We start from the raw sequence: 17,127 nt of genomic DNA on the forward strand, positions 1-17,127 counted from the left end.
ATGAATCACATTTTTACAGTAAGGCAGATATGCAAGAAATATTTAGCAAAAGGTAAGGAGGTGTTGCGTTTATGGATCTGGAGAAAGCGTACGATAGAGTTGATAGGGAAGCAATGTGGAATGTGATGAGGTTATATGGAGTTGGTGGAAGATTGTTGCAAGCAGTGAAAAATTTCTACAAAGGTAGTAAAGCATGTGTTAGGATAGGAAATGAAGTGAGCGATTAGTTTCCGGTGAGTGGGGCTGAGACAGGGATGTGTGATGTCACCGTGGTTGTTTAACTTGTATGCTGATGAAGTGGTGAGAGAGGTAAATGCTAGAGTGCTTGGACGAGGATTGAAACTGGTAGACGAGAATGACCATAAATCAGTTGTTGTTTGCGGATGATACTGTACTGGTTGCAGACACGGAAGAGAAGCTTGGCCGATTATTGACAGAATTTGGAAGGGTGTGTGAGAGAAGGAAGTTGAGATTTAATGGGGGTAAGAGTAAGTTTTTGAGATGTACGAGAAGGGAGGGTGGTGTGAGGTTGAATGTCATGTTGAATGGAGAGTAACTTGAGGAGGTGGATCAGTTTAAGTACTTGGGGTCTGTTGTTGCAGCAAATGGAGTGGAAGCAGATGTACGTCAGAGAGTGAATGAAGGAAACAAAGTGTTGGGGGCAGTTAAGGGAGTAGTAAAAAATAGAGAAAGTGATTGTACCAACTGTGATGTATGGATCGGAGTTGTGGGGAATGAAAGTGACGGAGAGACAGAAATTGAATGTGTTTGAGATGAAATGTCTAAGGAGTATGGCTGGTGTATCTCGAGTAGATAGGGTTAGGAACGAAGTAGTGAGGGTGAGAACGGGTGTAAGAAATGAGTTAGCAGCTAAGGTGGATATGAATGTGTAGAGGTGGTTTGGCCATGTTGAGAGAATGGAAAATGGCTGTCTGCTAAAGAAGGTGATGAATGCAAGAGTTGATGGGAGAAGTACAAGAGGAAGGCCAAGGTTTGGGTGGATGGATGAAGTGAAGGAAGCTCTGGGTGATAGGAGGATAGATGTGAGAGGCAAGAGGGCGTGCTACAAATAGGAATGAATGGCGAGCGATTGTGACGCAGTTCCGGTAGGCCCTGCTGCTTCCTCCGGTGCCTTGGAAGACCGCGGAGGCAGCAGTAGTAGGGGATTCAGCGCTATAAAACTTCATCTGTGGTGGATAACGGGGGAGGGTGGGCTGTGGCACTCCTAGCAGTACCAGCCAAACTCGGTTGAGTCCCTTGTCAGGCTGGGAGGAACCTAGAGAGGAGAGGTCCACTTTTCTGTTTCATTTCTTTGATGTCGGCTAACCCCCAAAATTGGGGGAAGTGCCTGTGTATATGTATGATAAAGCATACAGATAAAGAAAAAACAAAATTCTATTTTCCCCAATGAATTTTCCTTATTAAAATCCAGCCAGAGGACCTTTCAAATAATCTTGATCTTTGAGTTTTACTAAAGTCCAAGCAATGATTTAGTAGCAAAGGCACTAAATGAACTAATAGAAATTCCCTGCCAAAGCATGGCTTATGGAAGATGGTTACATGGGGTATATTTATATAGTGGTCTATTCAAAGGGCTACCAACACGAGCCCATGTTCCACATAAGGTGGTGGAATCATACCGAACTAAAGTGGTCTACTGTTGGGAAAAAAGGAAATAAACCTTGATAAATTATCTACAGAAGCTGCTGGCATCCAAAGTGGAGAAAATTCTAATAAGGAAAAAGAAATAAAACAAAATGACATTCATGAAATGATCCAACATACACAAATATATATCCTAAATTTTTTTCCCATTTTGCAAATTTTTTTTTTTCACTTTAGCAAAATACATTAGTATATACCAAACACGTTTGGGTGTGGGGTTTTAAGCCAAGTGCCGATTTGAAAAATAACTTACACTGAGGTAGGTCAATTTAATACGCTAACCTCCATTATCTCTCTTACTGCGATGTGAACAAGAGATGCCAATTAATCGTATTACTATAATTTACGGTCAGCATTATCATTATTATTATATAAGCTACTTTTTTATATTTTGTATACAATAAAGTGATTCTTCTAAATGTAAAAAATAAAGATGTTATATTCATTAAATGTTACATGTTTTGTGCTCTCCGCTGTTAAAGATATGTTTAGTTATCCTTTATGTAGTTAAAACTGTCTACAATTATTCTTGCCTCCCATTACCCCTTGCCATTAATTATACCATTTCTTGTACCTGGTGAAAGAATGCTGTGAACTTAGACTGACAGATGATTTGGCATTTTAGGCTTTACTGTTCAGCTCTTAGTTATTATTATTTAAAGAGCTCAAGTTCACCCAGAATTATTTATACAACTAGACGCTTTATGCTTGTTAATATCATTTGTCATTATTCAACTAAAATACAGTATTTGATATTCAAAGACTGGTCCTGCATATTTCTCTCATCTCTACTTTACAAAGTGAAAATGTATATGGTGTCTCTATTGATGATGAGTGCCACTGTTATATAATCTTTTTTTTTAAACACTGAGTCCTTTAAAACAGGGAATGTCTTTAGCATAGAAGGAATGAACACTCAAATCATTAACGAGGTAGTAAACAACAGGTGGTGAGTGCAGGCGAGTAGCCCAGCCCACTCTCCTATCAAAGACTTCCCTTTCAACCTTTGGCTCAGGACTGAGAGGGGTAGTTGAGGTGGGAAGTTCAATTCAAAGGATTCATGTTTGTATGGCTTAAGATGTGTATACAAACCACTCGTCCTTAAGAATAAAGATAGTCCCTTAATGGTGAGTAAGATGTACCTCCTAGAACAGTACGGCTTGGTTGTTTTTCTTCCCCGTAATATGCTTGGGTGCCTTACCATAGCAAGGGAGAAGACTCCAAGAACCTTCTATCAACCCATCATAAAGAAGAGTAGGCTAACACAGCCTGAGCAATACTGTATTTAGGTATGTACCTGGCACTCAAAGAATTAATTTTTATCCCCCAAGGGGTGGAGACACCGAGATGAAATACCTGGAACAAAACGAGGAATGGACTGGTGTACATTCCACCATCCTCCCCCTCGTTAAGGAGGGATGGGGAGAACTAGTACTTACGTATCTAGTCTAATAAGAATGGGGCTCAGAAATGTAACTTACCAGCATCAATAACAAATCCAACTTGTAACAATACAAATAGTTCCTCCTCAAGTGAGGAAAAGAAAATAGGCAACAGAAGCAAGTTATTCAACTTTTACTCCAGACTGACACTGAACACATTACCACAGACAAAATATTCTTTTGCTCTTTATGAGAGCTCGGTTGGCAACACAAACTACTTGTGACTCCCAGGCAAGTGACGTGGATCACGCACTGAAGTATTTCAAGGCGTAGTGCTACCTCTTGACTAACTTGTTTTGATAAAACGGACACCAAAGCTTTCCTCCTCTTCAAAACCCAGTTTACCCACTGATTTGCTGCCTTATGTGTCAAAGTCTTCCTGCCTTTTTCCCCAGAGACAGCATTAGCCTCTTGCACTTCTCCAAAGAGTCAAGCCCTGACTGTTTGGGGGGTAGACATGGCAGAAGTGGATGACAATTTAGAGGCAGAGAAGGAAATACTTTTTGATCTGAATCACTTCTAAGGAAAACCTCCTGCCAGCACACACACTAACGGATCAAACTGAAGAGTTGTTGATGCAGACGAATCTGGCATGTAGAGGCTTCAATTCCTTGAAAGTGCTGGCGGCAAACTAGTAAGCAACTCACTCCAGCATGATATGTGACTGGCTATCCACCAGTGGATACACTTTTTATTAAGCAGAACCCATTGCCAAAGGGCTAATGCAAATTTGTTTGATTCATTTTTTCTAGTCTCTTCTTTCCACGAAAATAACCAAATTGCTGTTAATGCTAGTAGCAGGTAAAGTGGTACTGTAATTCTGATGTTCCATCTGGACAGCCAGTCTGCCTCATGATCCTTTAGACGTTTTGCCAGACTTCAATTCTCTGCCTAATTCTAATCACTAGTTGTGCACCATTGTCAGGCTCTAGCAGCAGCCAAACCAAAATCTTGTCAGCTGTAGATCTTAGCCCCAACTACCCACGAGGAGAACCACTCTAACGTGTTTTTCCCATGTGACAAGATATCATCACAAATATCTACTGGAGGGAGGAGACTAGCAGCACACACAATGAGACAGAAGGCTTCCCCACATTTTTTTTGCTCGACTTGAGATAATATATCATACAATTGATAAAGCAAATATGTCATATATATACCTCTTCTGCCACTTAGGTGATGGCAAAGCAGGTCCAGGCTAGGCCACCTTACCAACAAGAGCAGTTACTATTATTACTAGCCAAGCTATGACTAGTAGGAAAATCAGGATGCTACTAACAGAAGGCTCCAGCAGAGTAAGAATAACAGTAGGGACAGGAAATAAACTACAGTATGAAAAATATTCAAAGATCAGTAACAATGTTAAAATAGATCTGTCACATATAAACTATGAAAAGAATCTGTTAAGCTGTCCAACATGAAAGCATTTGCAATAAGTTTCACTGATTCAGCCACCAGATTAGGAACATCATTCCACAATTTGGTCACAGCTGGAATAAAATTTCCACAATATCATGTTGTATTGAGCCTTAAGATGGAGAGGGCAAGACTTTTAAAACTAACTGCATACCTATGACTGCGTATATTATGAAAACCACTAATTTTTATCTATCTTTGGTTGTCTTGAGTTCCACTGTCTGATCAGTTTATGGTTTCTCTTAGAATCTTGCTAAGCAAGCCAATAACTGTTTTGGTTAAGCTACGAAGCAGAAACTAAAAAATTAACAATAAAATATTTTTAAAAAATGGTGGCCAAAGAAGCAATGGACCTTACTAACAGCAACTCTCTATGGTGAAACAGTAACACCCTAAACAGGGTTATATGACATTATGGTTGACCTAGTAATTAAGCTGACAAAAATGACTGCAGCTCAATAAATAATTTACATTGTATGCCTTTTATTCATAAAAAAAATAAGGAAGAAAGACTCATTTAGTGCAATAGATTGCTCTGCCTTACTGACATTTTTATTCATCCTTCAGAATAAGGAGACAGCCTAATTGGCGAGTAGGACGTATCCGTAAAACAAAACTGGTCGGTTCTATTTCTTCCCTGGAAAATTCCAGTCTCCCTGTTCTTTTACCGGAGCAAGGGAGATGACTCCAGGAACCCCTATCTGCCAATAAAAGGGATGAGTAGACTGACAGAGCTTTGGCCTCTACTTAGTGCTAGGTCAATGAAGAAATCTTTCTCTCCAAAAAAGAAAAGGAGATAGCTTTGGCGTTCATTTTACAATCCTCCCATACCTACTACTTATAGATCTAGTCTAATAAGAATGGTGTTCATACGTGATGCTTACCAGTATCAATGTCTGATCCAGTATTTAACGGGTAAAATTACTTCATTCCCATAGGAGGGGAAGAAAAGAAGAGCCAGTCATTCTATACCTTTTATCCAGACTCAGACTGACATATTACCATAGACAAGATCCTTTTTTTCCAGTGTAAGAACTGGGCTGACTACACAACAATTTGAGCAGCCACCTAAGGGCCAAAATTTAAGTGTCACAGGACTTGCGAGTATTCCATAAATATGATATTTTAATTATAAAATAAATTTTTGAATATACTTACCCGGTGAATATATATAGCTGCAACTCTGTTGCTCGACAGACAAAAAACTGTAAAAAACTCGCCAGCGATCGCTATACAGGTTGCGGGTGTGCCCATCAGCGCCAACTGTCGGCCAGATACCATACTCAATGTAAACAAAGACTCAATTTCTTCTCATCCCACTGCGTCTCTATTGGGGAGGAAGGGAGGGTCGTTTAATTTATATATTCACCGGGTAAGTATATTCAAAAATTTATTTTATAATTAAAATATCATTTTTAAATATTTAACTTGGCCGGTGAATATATATAGCTGATTCACACCCAGGGTGGTGGGTAGAGACCAGTTAAATATGTTTACATCTTATGAGCTAAGAGTTTTTATTTCATTTTAGAAGTTATCAATATAACAAAAACAAAATAAATAGGTACCTGGTAAGGAAGTCGACTTAGACGATTACTCTGCCTTATAAGTACGTCTTCCTTACGGAGCCTCGCGATCCTCTTAGGATGCTGACAGACCCCTAGGAGCTGAAGTATCAAGGGCTGCAACCCATACAACAGGACCTCATCAAACCCCTAATCTGGGCGCTCTCAAGAAATGACTTTGACCACCCGCCAAATCAACCAGGATGCGAAAGGCTTCTTAGCCTTCCGGACAACCCATAAAAACAACATTAAAAACATTTCAAGAGACAGATTAAAAGGATATGGAATTAGGGAATTGTAGTGGTTGATCCCTCACCCACTATTGCACTCGCTGCTACGAATGGTCACAGTGTGTAGCAGTTCTCGTAAAGAGACTGGACATGGACTTTGCAGAGATCTATTTTGCTTAAAGGCCACGGAAGCTGCTACAGCTCTAACTTCGTGCGTCTTCACTTTAAGCAAAGCTCGGTCTTCCTCACTCAGATGTGAATGAGCTTCTCGTAATAACAATCTGATAAAGTATGACAAAGCATTCTTTGACATAGGCAAGGATGGTTTCTTAACTGAACACCATAAAGCTTCAGATTGGCCTCGTAAAGGTTTAGTACGCTTTAAATAGAACTTAAGAGCTCTAACAGGGCATAAGACTCTTTCTAGTTCATTGCCTACGATCTCCGATAAGCTGGGAATATCGAAAGATTTAGGCCAAGGCCGAGAAGGCAGCTCATTTTTGGCTAGAAAACCAAGTTGCAGCGAACAAGTAGCTTTTTCCGACGAAAATCCAATGTTCTTGCTGAAGGCATGAATCTCACTGACTCTTTTAGCCGAGGCTAAGCATACCAGGAAAAGTGTCTTAAGAGTGAGATCTTTCAGGGAGGCTGATTGTAACGGCTCAAACCTGTCTGACATGAGGAATCTTAGTACCACGTCTAAATTCCATCCAGGGGTAGCCAAACGACGCTCCTTGGTGGTCTCAAAAGACTTAAGGAGGTCTTGCAGATCTTTATTGTTGGAAAGATCTAAGCCTCTATGCCGGAAGACCGATGCCAACATGCTTCTGTAGCCCTTGATAGTGGGAGCTGAAAGGGATCGTCCTTTTCTCAGGTATAAGAGAAAATCAGCTATTTGAGCTACAGAGGTACTGGTCGAGGATACAGAAACTGACTTGCACCAGTCTCGGAAGACTTCCCACTTCGATTGGTAGACTCTAATGGTAGACGCTCTCCTTGCTCTAGCAATCGCACTGGCTGCCTCCTTCGAAAAGCCTCTAGCTCTCGAGAGTCTTTCGATAGTCTGAAGGCAGTCAGACGAAGAGCGTGGAGGCTTTGGTGTACCTTCTTTACGTGTGGCTGACGTAGAAGGTCTACTCTTAGAGGAAGACTTCTGGGAACGTCTACTAACCATCGAAGTACCTCGGTGAACCATTCTCTCGCGGGCCAGAGGGGAGCAACTAACGTCAACCTTGTCCCTTCGTGAGAGGCGAACTTCTGCAGTACCTTGTTGACAATCTTGAACGGTGGGAATGCGTAGAGATCCAGATGTGACCAATCTAGGAGGAAGGCATCTATATGTATTGCTGCTGGGTCCGGGACTGGGGAGCAATAGATTGGAAGCCTCTTGGTCAGCGAGGTTGCAAAGAGATCTATGGTTGGTTGACCCCAAGTGGCCCAAAGTCTCTTGCACACATCCTTGTGGAGGGTCCATTCGGTTGGAATTACTTGCCCTTTCCGACTGAGACAATCTGCTATGACGTTCAAGTTGCCTTGGATGAACCTCGTTACTAGGGAGATGTCTTGACCTTTTGACCAGATGAGCAGGTCCCTTGCGATCTCGTACAACGTCAGTGAGTGGGTACCTCCTTGTTTGGAGATGTACGCCAAGGCCGTGGTGTTGTCCGAGTTTACTTCCACCACTTTGCCTCGAAGGAGATACTCGAAGCTTTTCAAGGCCAAATGAACTGCCAACAGCTCCTTGCAGTTGATATGCATGCTCCTTTGACTCGAGTTCCACAGACCTGAGCATTCCCGACCGTCCAGTGTCGCGCCCCAGCCCAAGTCCGATGCGTCCGAGAAGAGAACGTGGTTGGGAGTCTGAACAGCCAGGGGAAGACCCTCTCTTAGGTTGATATTGTCCTTCCACCAAGTCAGACAAGACTTTATCTTTCCGGAAATCGGGATCGAGACCGCTTCTAGCGTCTTGTCCTTTTTCCAGTGAAAAGCCAGATGGAATTGAAGAGGACGGAGGTGTAGTCTTCCTAGTGATACAAATTGTTCCAGGGATGACAGCGTCCCTACCAGACTCATCATCAGCCTGACTGAGCAGCGTTCCTTCCTCAGCATCTTCTGGATGGATAGCAGGGCTTGATCTATTCTGGGGGCCGACGGAAAAGCCCGAAAAGCTAGACTGTGAATCTCCATCCCTAAATACAGAATAGTTTGGGATGGGACCAGCTGCGACTTTTCCAAATTGACTAGGAGTCCCAATTCCTTGGTCAGATCTAGAGTCCACTTTAGATCCTTCAGACAGCGACGACTGGAAGAGGCTCTGAGAAGCCAGTCGTCCAAATAAAGGGAGGCTCGGATGTCCGATAAGTGGAGGAATTTGGCTACATTCCTCATCAGCCTCGTAAACACGAGAGGAGCTGTGCTTAGGCCAAAGCACAGGGCCCGAAACTGGTAAACCACATCTTCGAAGACGAATCTCAGAAAAGGTTGGGAGTCTGAGTGAATGGGGATATGGAAGTAGGCGTCCCTTAGGTCTAGCGAGACCATCCAGTCTTCCTTCCTGACCGCTGCTAAGACTGACTTTGTGGTCTCCATGGAGAACTTCATCTTTGTGACAAAGACATTCAGAGCACTGACGTCTAGCACCGGTCTCCAACCTCCTGTCTTCTTTGCAACTAAGAAGAGACGGTTGTAAAATCCCGGTGATCGAAGGTCCGAGACTTTGACCACCGCTCCCTTCTCTAGCAAAAGAGACACTTCCAGTTTCAGGGCTTGTCTCTTTTCTTCCTCTCTGTACCTGGGAGAGAGATCGATGGGGGACGTCGCTAGAGGGGGTTTGCGTACAAAAGGGATTTTGTACCCCTCTCTGAGTAACTTCACAGATTGTTGATCTGCGCCTCTCTTCTCCCAGGCTTGCCAGAAGTTCTTGAGTCTGGCTCCCACTGCTGTCTGAAGTTGCGGGCAGTCAGACTCTGCCCTTGGAGGACTTGGGTCCTTTCCTCTTCCCTCGTTTCCCTTCGGCACGAGCACCTCCTCTGCTGGAGGCTCTGCCACGAAAGGGCGGAATAAAGCGAGACGCTGGAGTGTCTATTCTCGGTCTAGCAGAGAATGTAGGCAAAGGGGGAGCTTTGCGAGCCGAGGACGCAACTAGATCATGGGTGTCCTTCTGAACTAACGATGCGGCAATTTCCTTTGCCAAGACTTCAGGAAACAGGCACTTGGAAAGGGGAGCAAAGAGAAGTTCAGATCTCTGGCATGGCGTAACTCCAGCAGACAGGAAAGAACAGAGAGACTCTCGCTTCTTCAGGACTCCGGACGTGAATGAGGCAGCTAGCTCATTGGACCCATCACGGACGGCCTTGTCCATGCAGGACATAATGAGCAAGGAAATATCCTTATCTACCGAAGAGATTTTCCTGCTCAGGGCTCCTAAGCACCAGTCTAAAAAGTTAAAGACTTCGAAAGCCCTATATATCCCTTTAAGAAGGTGGTCCAGGTCCGATGGTGACCAACAAACCTTCGAGCGTCTCATGGCAAGGCGGCGGGGAGAGTCTACAAGACTTGAGAAGTCGCCCTGGGCAGAGGCAGGAACTCCCAAGCCGAGAACTTCTCCCGTGGCATACCAGACGCTCGATCTAGAAGAGGGTTTAGATGGGGGAAAGGCAAATGCTGTCTTCCCTAACCTCTTCTTAGACTCTAACCAGTCTCCCAACAGCCGCAAAGCTCTCTTGGATGAGCGTGAGAGAACGAGTTTCGTAAAGGCAGGTGCGGTAGCAGGCACTCCTAATACAAACTCTGACGGAGGAGAACGAGGAGCCACAGAAACAAAGTGGTCCGGAAACAACTCCTTGAATACAGCCATGACTTTTCTAAAGTCCAATGATGGTTGAGTTGCCTTAGGCTCGTCCAGTTCTGAAGGTTGATCGTCTTGTGGTTCAGCAACGTCCTCATCTGATAGTTCCTCATCCGAAAACTGATGAGGAAACGGCAACGGAGTGGGCAACGTCTGGCTCGCTGAGTCCGGTCGCACTGGTGCATGCGTGACGGAGCCGGACGCAACGTCATGGAACTGCTGCACAGTCTGTGAACTGTCAACAACCATGGGTGCGCGAGGACGCACAGCGTCCACCCGAGACTGTCTACACCGTCTGGGGTTGTGCAGTCAACACCATACCGGGTTGCGGAGGTTGACGCACCGCGTCAAAACAAGTCACCTCTGATGGTTGCTGAACGTCCTGAACGTCAACAACCACCTCCGTGCGTCGCCTAACGTCAACGTGCGGCTGGTAACCCACACTGGGTCGCAAGGGAGGAGGAACCACCTCAACTGGTAGACGCGAGAAGGTAACCTCAGCGTCAACAGGACGCACAACAGACCGCTTGGAAGGTTGTTGGCCAGAAGGTTCAGCACCAACCTTCTCCGAATTAAAGTCCTCCATCAAGGACGCAAGCTTGGACTACATGTCTTGCAGCAAAGCCCATTTAGGGTCTACGGGAGCAGGTGCGGCAACAGACGGGGTTAGCGACTGAGGCGGTACCGCTTTGCCTCTCTTAGGCGGTGAGCAGTCATCAGATGACGGCAACGAGTCCGAACTGACCCAGTGGCTACAACCGGGACGTTGGACTTGTCCTGAAGGGACCGACTTACGTTTTAAAGGTCGTGAGACCTTGGTCCAAAGTTTCTTACGAGAAACACCTTCGGACGACGAGGTAAAAACGGGCTCTCTCGTCTTACGTAGGTAGGGGCGATCTTGGGGAGATACGCCTGTTCGCTGATCAAGGCCTCTCGAACCCATGCGTCCTACGACATTGCTTCTCCCCTGGGCTTGGGAGCTTGCAAGAGGTCCCGGACTAGGAGGACGACAGGCACGAACAGACGAACCCTCAAGCGCAACACTGTTCACAACACTTTCACTAGGCACTTTATCACTTCCCGCGGCACTTTGGCACTTTAGCTCCTTAACATCCGCCATGAGTTGATTGCGGTCACTTGCAAGGGACTCAACTCTCTCCCCCAAGGCATGGATAGCACGCATCATGTCAGCCATCGATGGTTCCTGAGTGCTAGGAGGGGGGTTAGGAACAACCACTACAGGGGAAGGAATAGGTTGAGGGGCATGAGGAGAGGAAAAATCTATCGACCTAGAAGAACTTCTCCTTAATCTATCTCTCTCTAGCCTGCGTGTGTACTTCTCAAATTCGATAAAATCGAATTCCGAAAGGCCCACGCATTCCTCACACCGATCTTCCAATTGACAGGTTTTACCCCGACAATTGGAACAAACAGTGTGAGGGTCGAGAGAAGCCTTTGGAAGACGCCTAGAACAGTCCCTAGCATTGCATTTTCTAAACTTGGGAACTTGTTAAAGGTCAGCCATTTTGAATTGGTCAAGGGAAAATTCCAAAAAAACGATCTAAGTCATCAACAATGAATCCGATACAAAAAAAGAGTTCAAGGATTTATTTGAAGAAAAACCCTGCACAGCGAAAGCTCAAAACCAAAATAAAGTACTTAACCAAATATGATGGGAAAAACTCCAGGTTTCAACAGCGAGTAAAGTACGTCTTGTCGACACGTCGACAGAGAAGAAATTGAGTCTTTGTTTACATTGAGTATGGTATCTGGCCGACAGTTGGCGCTGATGGGCACACCCACAACCTGTATAGCGATCGCTGGCGAGTTTTTTACAGTTTTTTGTCTGTCGAGCAACAGAGTTGCAGCTATATATATTCACCGGCTAAGTTAAATATTTAAAAATAAGGCAGTGAAGGTATTTTGGTGCTTCCAAACTCCTGGCTCCACCACTGACTGACTGCAAGATTCTTCTTGAAGGCCAAAATGGGAGCTATACCCCAGCCTTCATGAACTCTTGTCTGGGCTGATACCTCAACCCTCCAGCAGTCAAGTTCTTCAACTCTACTATCTTGAATCTGCCGGTGCTTCTGGCCTGAGATGTCGAGTCATCTTCACAAAAGCATCGCCTCTTGATTACCACCAGACGCTAAGTGCAGAGAGGGATAGAGAAAATCTCAGTAATGACCTCGGGCACAAAACTAAAGGATGCCTCCTTCCAACTCTCAACATGGGTTATTACACAAGGGAGACTGTGCAACTCCCCTACTTTTCTTCCCCAATACTTCTCAAGGGCTCTGTACTCCTCCAAATAGTCAGGGATTGATAGCTTCGTCTACCTGGTGTAGTATGTCACAAGAACTGACTAGTCAAGTCATGATACTGGTTAGGAAGTGGCCATGGCTGTGGACTCTGAAGCTGAGACCCCTGCCAGAGAGGACTGATGAGTCAACCTGCAAAGGTGATGAGGCAGATAACTCTGAAGCATAAAACCTGTAAATTTTAAGGGGGGAGGGGGGGGGGGGCGCAGATCTTTTTGGACCAATTGGAAGTGAGATTTCTCAAATCTGTAGTTCTGATTGTTGGCTTGGTTCAGGGCCAAAGGAGAAAGTTCTGACCTTGCCAATTCCAGATAAGGTTCCACCCTTGAGGTGCCAGTCAATGCTTCAAATAAAAAGCCTGCCACTGAACAGGAGGTAGTGATCTGCACTCACAAATGAGATGACTGCTAGCAATAACATCCCCCACAAGATGCACCAGGAGTGTGGATCCATGGTTGGTCTAGCCATAAACCGGCGACAGCATCCACCATCCCCCTATTACAAAGTTCTTGTTCCAAATCCATATTCAAAGCAGACAATCAACCGTTCACTCTGTAAGAGAAAAAGATTAATACAAATTGAATAGGTCGATACAGGAAGTCTGTACTCGTTGCGGCTAAGACAAAAGTGAAGTCCTTAACAGGTAAGTGGGTGGGTCTACTGACTCGTGCCCACTACCTGTTGTTAACTACTTCGTTAACAAATTACGGCGATTCCAGCTCGCTAAAGACCTTTCCTATTTTCAAAGGACGAAACGTTTATATATGTATAGGAACTACTTTTTATCCCACCAACAGACTAATTAATGATATGCATGTTATGTTTTGTCCGCTATGCAGAAAATACAAATAATTTCCTTCTCAAATCTGCGAAGAGAATAACAATCACAAGACCACCTACCTCAAATGATAAAACTTTTCTTAACAGAACAGGTTACACATAAAAAAAAAGGGTTTTAGGAATAGATTTTTGCAGCTATTCTTTTTTTCCCAAAGTTAAATTAATCTAATTTTATTTTTACTTCATTAAGAAATCTGTAATTAATCTCAAGGAATGGATACTCAAGACAACATAATTCTCTTCAAAGTATGTATCCATTATATAGAGTATTGCTGCAATGAAAGATCAAAATCAATACAACCTAAAAATAACGGATTCTAGTTAACTGAATGATGCAGAATCTAAAATTATACAATTTACTTACGTCTTTTAAGGAGTACCCCATAAAATATAAGAATCCAATCACAATATTTAGGTTCTAAACATTAGTTCTTGCATTGATCAACATTACTATACAAATACAAAGAAAATCATAAAAAGTAATCAAAGTTCCTTGAAGTTCAACATGATTTCTGGTACTATCCAATGCAATAAAGTATCCAATTCAAATGATCTACTGTCTTCATGTCAAAGGTTAATCAATACTAGGACCTACACTAAGGAGATGTTAATCTGGATTACAAAAGAAATCATGATTAAACTTACTTGCATGACAATGCTTGACAAGAGGGAAAGTAACCTAAAGAAAATGATGAAACAGAGACAAAATTCAAGCTATTACACACTCTTATTACAGTAAGAAATGCTGTTGATAACCATAACCGAGAATGAAAGTTATCCATAGTTAACTACCAAATTATAAAGTTCAAATTCATTTTAGTCTTTGACGTAAACCCTCACAAACATCACGTGTTTGTACTTGCAATCTCAAGAAAACAGTGAAACAAACGTGCATAAAAGTGTCTTGTAAATATAGATGGAGAAAGCAGTGCATATCATTGTAGGCAAATATCAATTACTCAAGATGACATCAAGAGGTCGTACAAGTAACCACGTCAAAGCAAAGTAGGCTGTAGATACTCAACCCTGTGACGCAGGCAATACTCAGGGACTGAATTACAATTACATCCACAGCAAACCTTAAAATTAACTAAAACTACAAGGTTCCATCAGCTACTATTTCTCTACTTCGACAACGGAAAATTTTCCGCAGTCACTACCATGCATTATATAAGGTCCAACGAGAGAGATGCTGCTCACGTCCTACATACATTTAGAGAAGAGAGACGAGGCAGCAATCATACTGTTAACCAGAGACCCAATGGAGTATAAAACTAAGAGAGAAGCCAAATCAAATAAAGCAGTCATGCAACTGAGGGCTTTGGGAAGGTGGAAGTCACGAGGGGGACATACACTGGCTTGAGACTGGAGGATGATGGTGTTGGGACGCGGTGCGGCCGTTGACGACACCATGACTGACCTCACAGCGACCGTGCCACCCTGGATGATGCAACACAAGAAACACTATCAAGCATAGGAAACACACCACTCACAAAAGATGTTGAGCCATAGGGTGAGGCAAGCACCATGTAAACAACACCCATTAATCCTGCTTAAAATAAAATCTAGTATATAAATATATATAAAATGGAAGAGTAAAAAAGCTTATTTCTTTTCCTTTTAAATTAAGATTATCATTACTTAAAATTAATGTACGCTCCATCAGGATTGACAGGGGGTCATTACCATTACAACAACATCAGGGTGCTTAATAGCTGGATTGAATTCATAAGCAAGAGTAACACCATTAAGATTTGCACAACATAGCAATATACATACATTTCCATTTCTAAGGAAAAAATTGTTATACACAAAATACAAAAAAAAAAAATTATCATCAAATTTTTCTATCCTAGAGAACAACCAAAGCATTAACACAAAACTAAATTAAATAAAACAGCTTTACTTATTAAAACTAAATTCTGTCTCTAAGTTTTCATAAAAATACTAACCTTTGGGTACCACAGTTCAACGCACATTCAGCGAGCCTTGCTTCTCTCAACAAACTGTTAAGATTTACACACTCAAATAACCAGCCAGGTAGGAGCCATATCAGTATAATTTCAGTTATCATAAATACTTACAAGAAAAGCAACAACTTGCATATACCTTCCTGGATTTCAACTAAACTTAGACTAAATGCAACATAAACTCCTACAATGAGAGTGAACTAAAGTGAAAATAATATATCAAGTTTATACAAAGTACCATAATTTACATCTTTTCATGCAGGGCATCCCACTCCAAGTGCCACTCTCTTACAAGTCTTGGTCCTCTTTTAAAATAACGAGCAACCATTTTTTTTTAATAGATTTGGATAAAATTTTCAGAAATACATTGCTAGTACTGAAAAACAGGTTTCAAAACTAAACTTGCTTTGTATAATCCACTATTGGTAAACATGAGAAGGACCAGAAACCAAACTTTTGATCAATGACTTTTTCAACAGACACTCTTACGCACAAGTTCAACTTGGCCACTTATCAAGAGAACTTAGACCCTTAACACTTAAGTAGTAGTCAATGAAAAGGCCCCACTATTAACTCGCTTGTGTATTGGCTGATCAGAGGTTACCAATCTATCTTCTAGCATACAACTGCACGGAGACGCTGAATATATTATGCCGATACACGCTCATTGGTCGAGGCTAACATGATCAAAGATGATACACCACCATCAACTTAAACCTTAAAAACATAAAAAAGGGATTTTGACAGGAAAAATCTATTCCTGGGCGAGGAGCCTGGGTCGCCCCGTAAAATGCTCCTCTAGCACCACTTCTAAGGCATAGTTATTGCTGCATCTCTTTTTCTCTGGTATATTCAGCAATAACTATGCCTAAGAAATGGTACTAGAGGAGCATTTCACGAAGCGACAAAGGTCGAGCCCAGAAAAAGATTTTTTATTCATAAATTCATATTACGTTACTAAAGCTCTTACTCTGGTTTAGTGGAGTCCAAATGGGATATCCCTAGTTGTAATGAGCACAGCAGCAAAAACATCAAATGATTTTGGGGGATGAATTTGTCGTATGCTAAATAACCCAAATTCTCTAATCATGTAAGAGATTTGATCAATCCAGTCTAATTACGAGCTCCTGTACTTAACTGTGATGGCACAAAATCACAAGATATGTATGTTTACAGTACTAAAATCTATTCATCTTTTGAGAGAATTTGTAAATGTGAAATTATCACAGCTTCAAGTAAATTAATTGTTCTCTAAAAGTAAATGCTTGGTAGACTTCTTTTCTCTGAAATATCTTCATCATCTCTATACTTCAATGCTAAAGAAACACAGACAGACTTGTGTCAATTGCTACTGATTAGCTAAGCGGAACCACCCTGGATTTCTGTCAACGTTTTAATCACAGGTTAATAAAGGAGTATCATCATACTTCCCTCAATGTAATGGGTATAGTTCTAAACCCATGTTACACCCGTAGGAGTAGTTATACTCAATTTATTTTAAAGAGGCGCATTTGCACCGACTCGCAGCTGTGCCCTTTTAGCTCGGAAAAGTTTCCTGATCGCTGATTGGTTAGAATTAACATGTTCAACCAATCACGGATCGGAAAAATTTTCCGAGTTAAAAAGGCACCCCTGCGAGTCGGTGGAAATATGCCTCACTAAAAAAAATTAACTATAGTTACATATGCACTTTTTCAGAGACTTTGATTCTTATAAGATTGCATTAATCAAATAAAAATACTTCAAGACTGTTTCTTCCTTAGTGAAAAATATAAAATCCAATTAACCTTAGAACACATGTGAAAAACCCAAATCAACCATACTTCAACTG

General features: G+C 42.4%; 1 protein-coding gene across 3 annotated transcripts in view; it reads right to left on the reverse strand.

Annotated features, from left to right (window-relative positions):
• The window catches only part of LOC137625288 (transcription initiation factor TFIID subunit 4-like), a 56,754-nt gene that overhangs the window by 19,840 nt on the left and 19,787 nt on the right, over nt 1-17,127 (reverse strand). For 2 of the 3 annotated variants that reach the window (XM_068356096.1, XM_068356095.1), the window contains exon 3: nt 14,680-14,766. The exons of the other annotated variant lie outside the window; for it this stretch is intronic. In XM_068356096.1, the coding sequence (XP_068212197.1) occupies nt 14,680-14,766 (87 nt within the window). The remainder of the gene's footprint in view (nt 1-14,679; nt 14,767-17,127) is intronic. 3 annotated transcript variants of the gene reach the window in all.

The sequence above is a fragment of the Palaemon carinicauda genome, chromosome 32 (assembly GCF_036898095.1).
Source record: "Palaemon carinicauda isolate YSFRI2023 chromosome 32, ASM3689809v2, whole genome shotgun sequence".
Taxonomy (NCBI): Eukaryota; Metazoa; Arthropoda; class Malacostraca; order Decapoda; family Palaemonidae; genus Palaemon; species Palaemon carinicauda.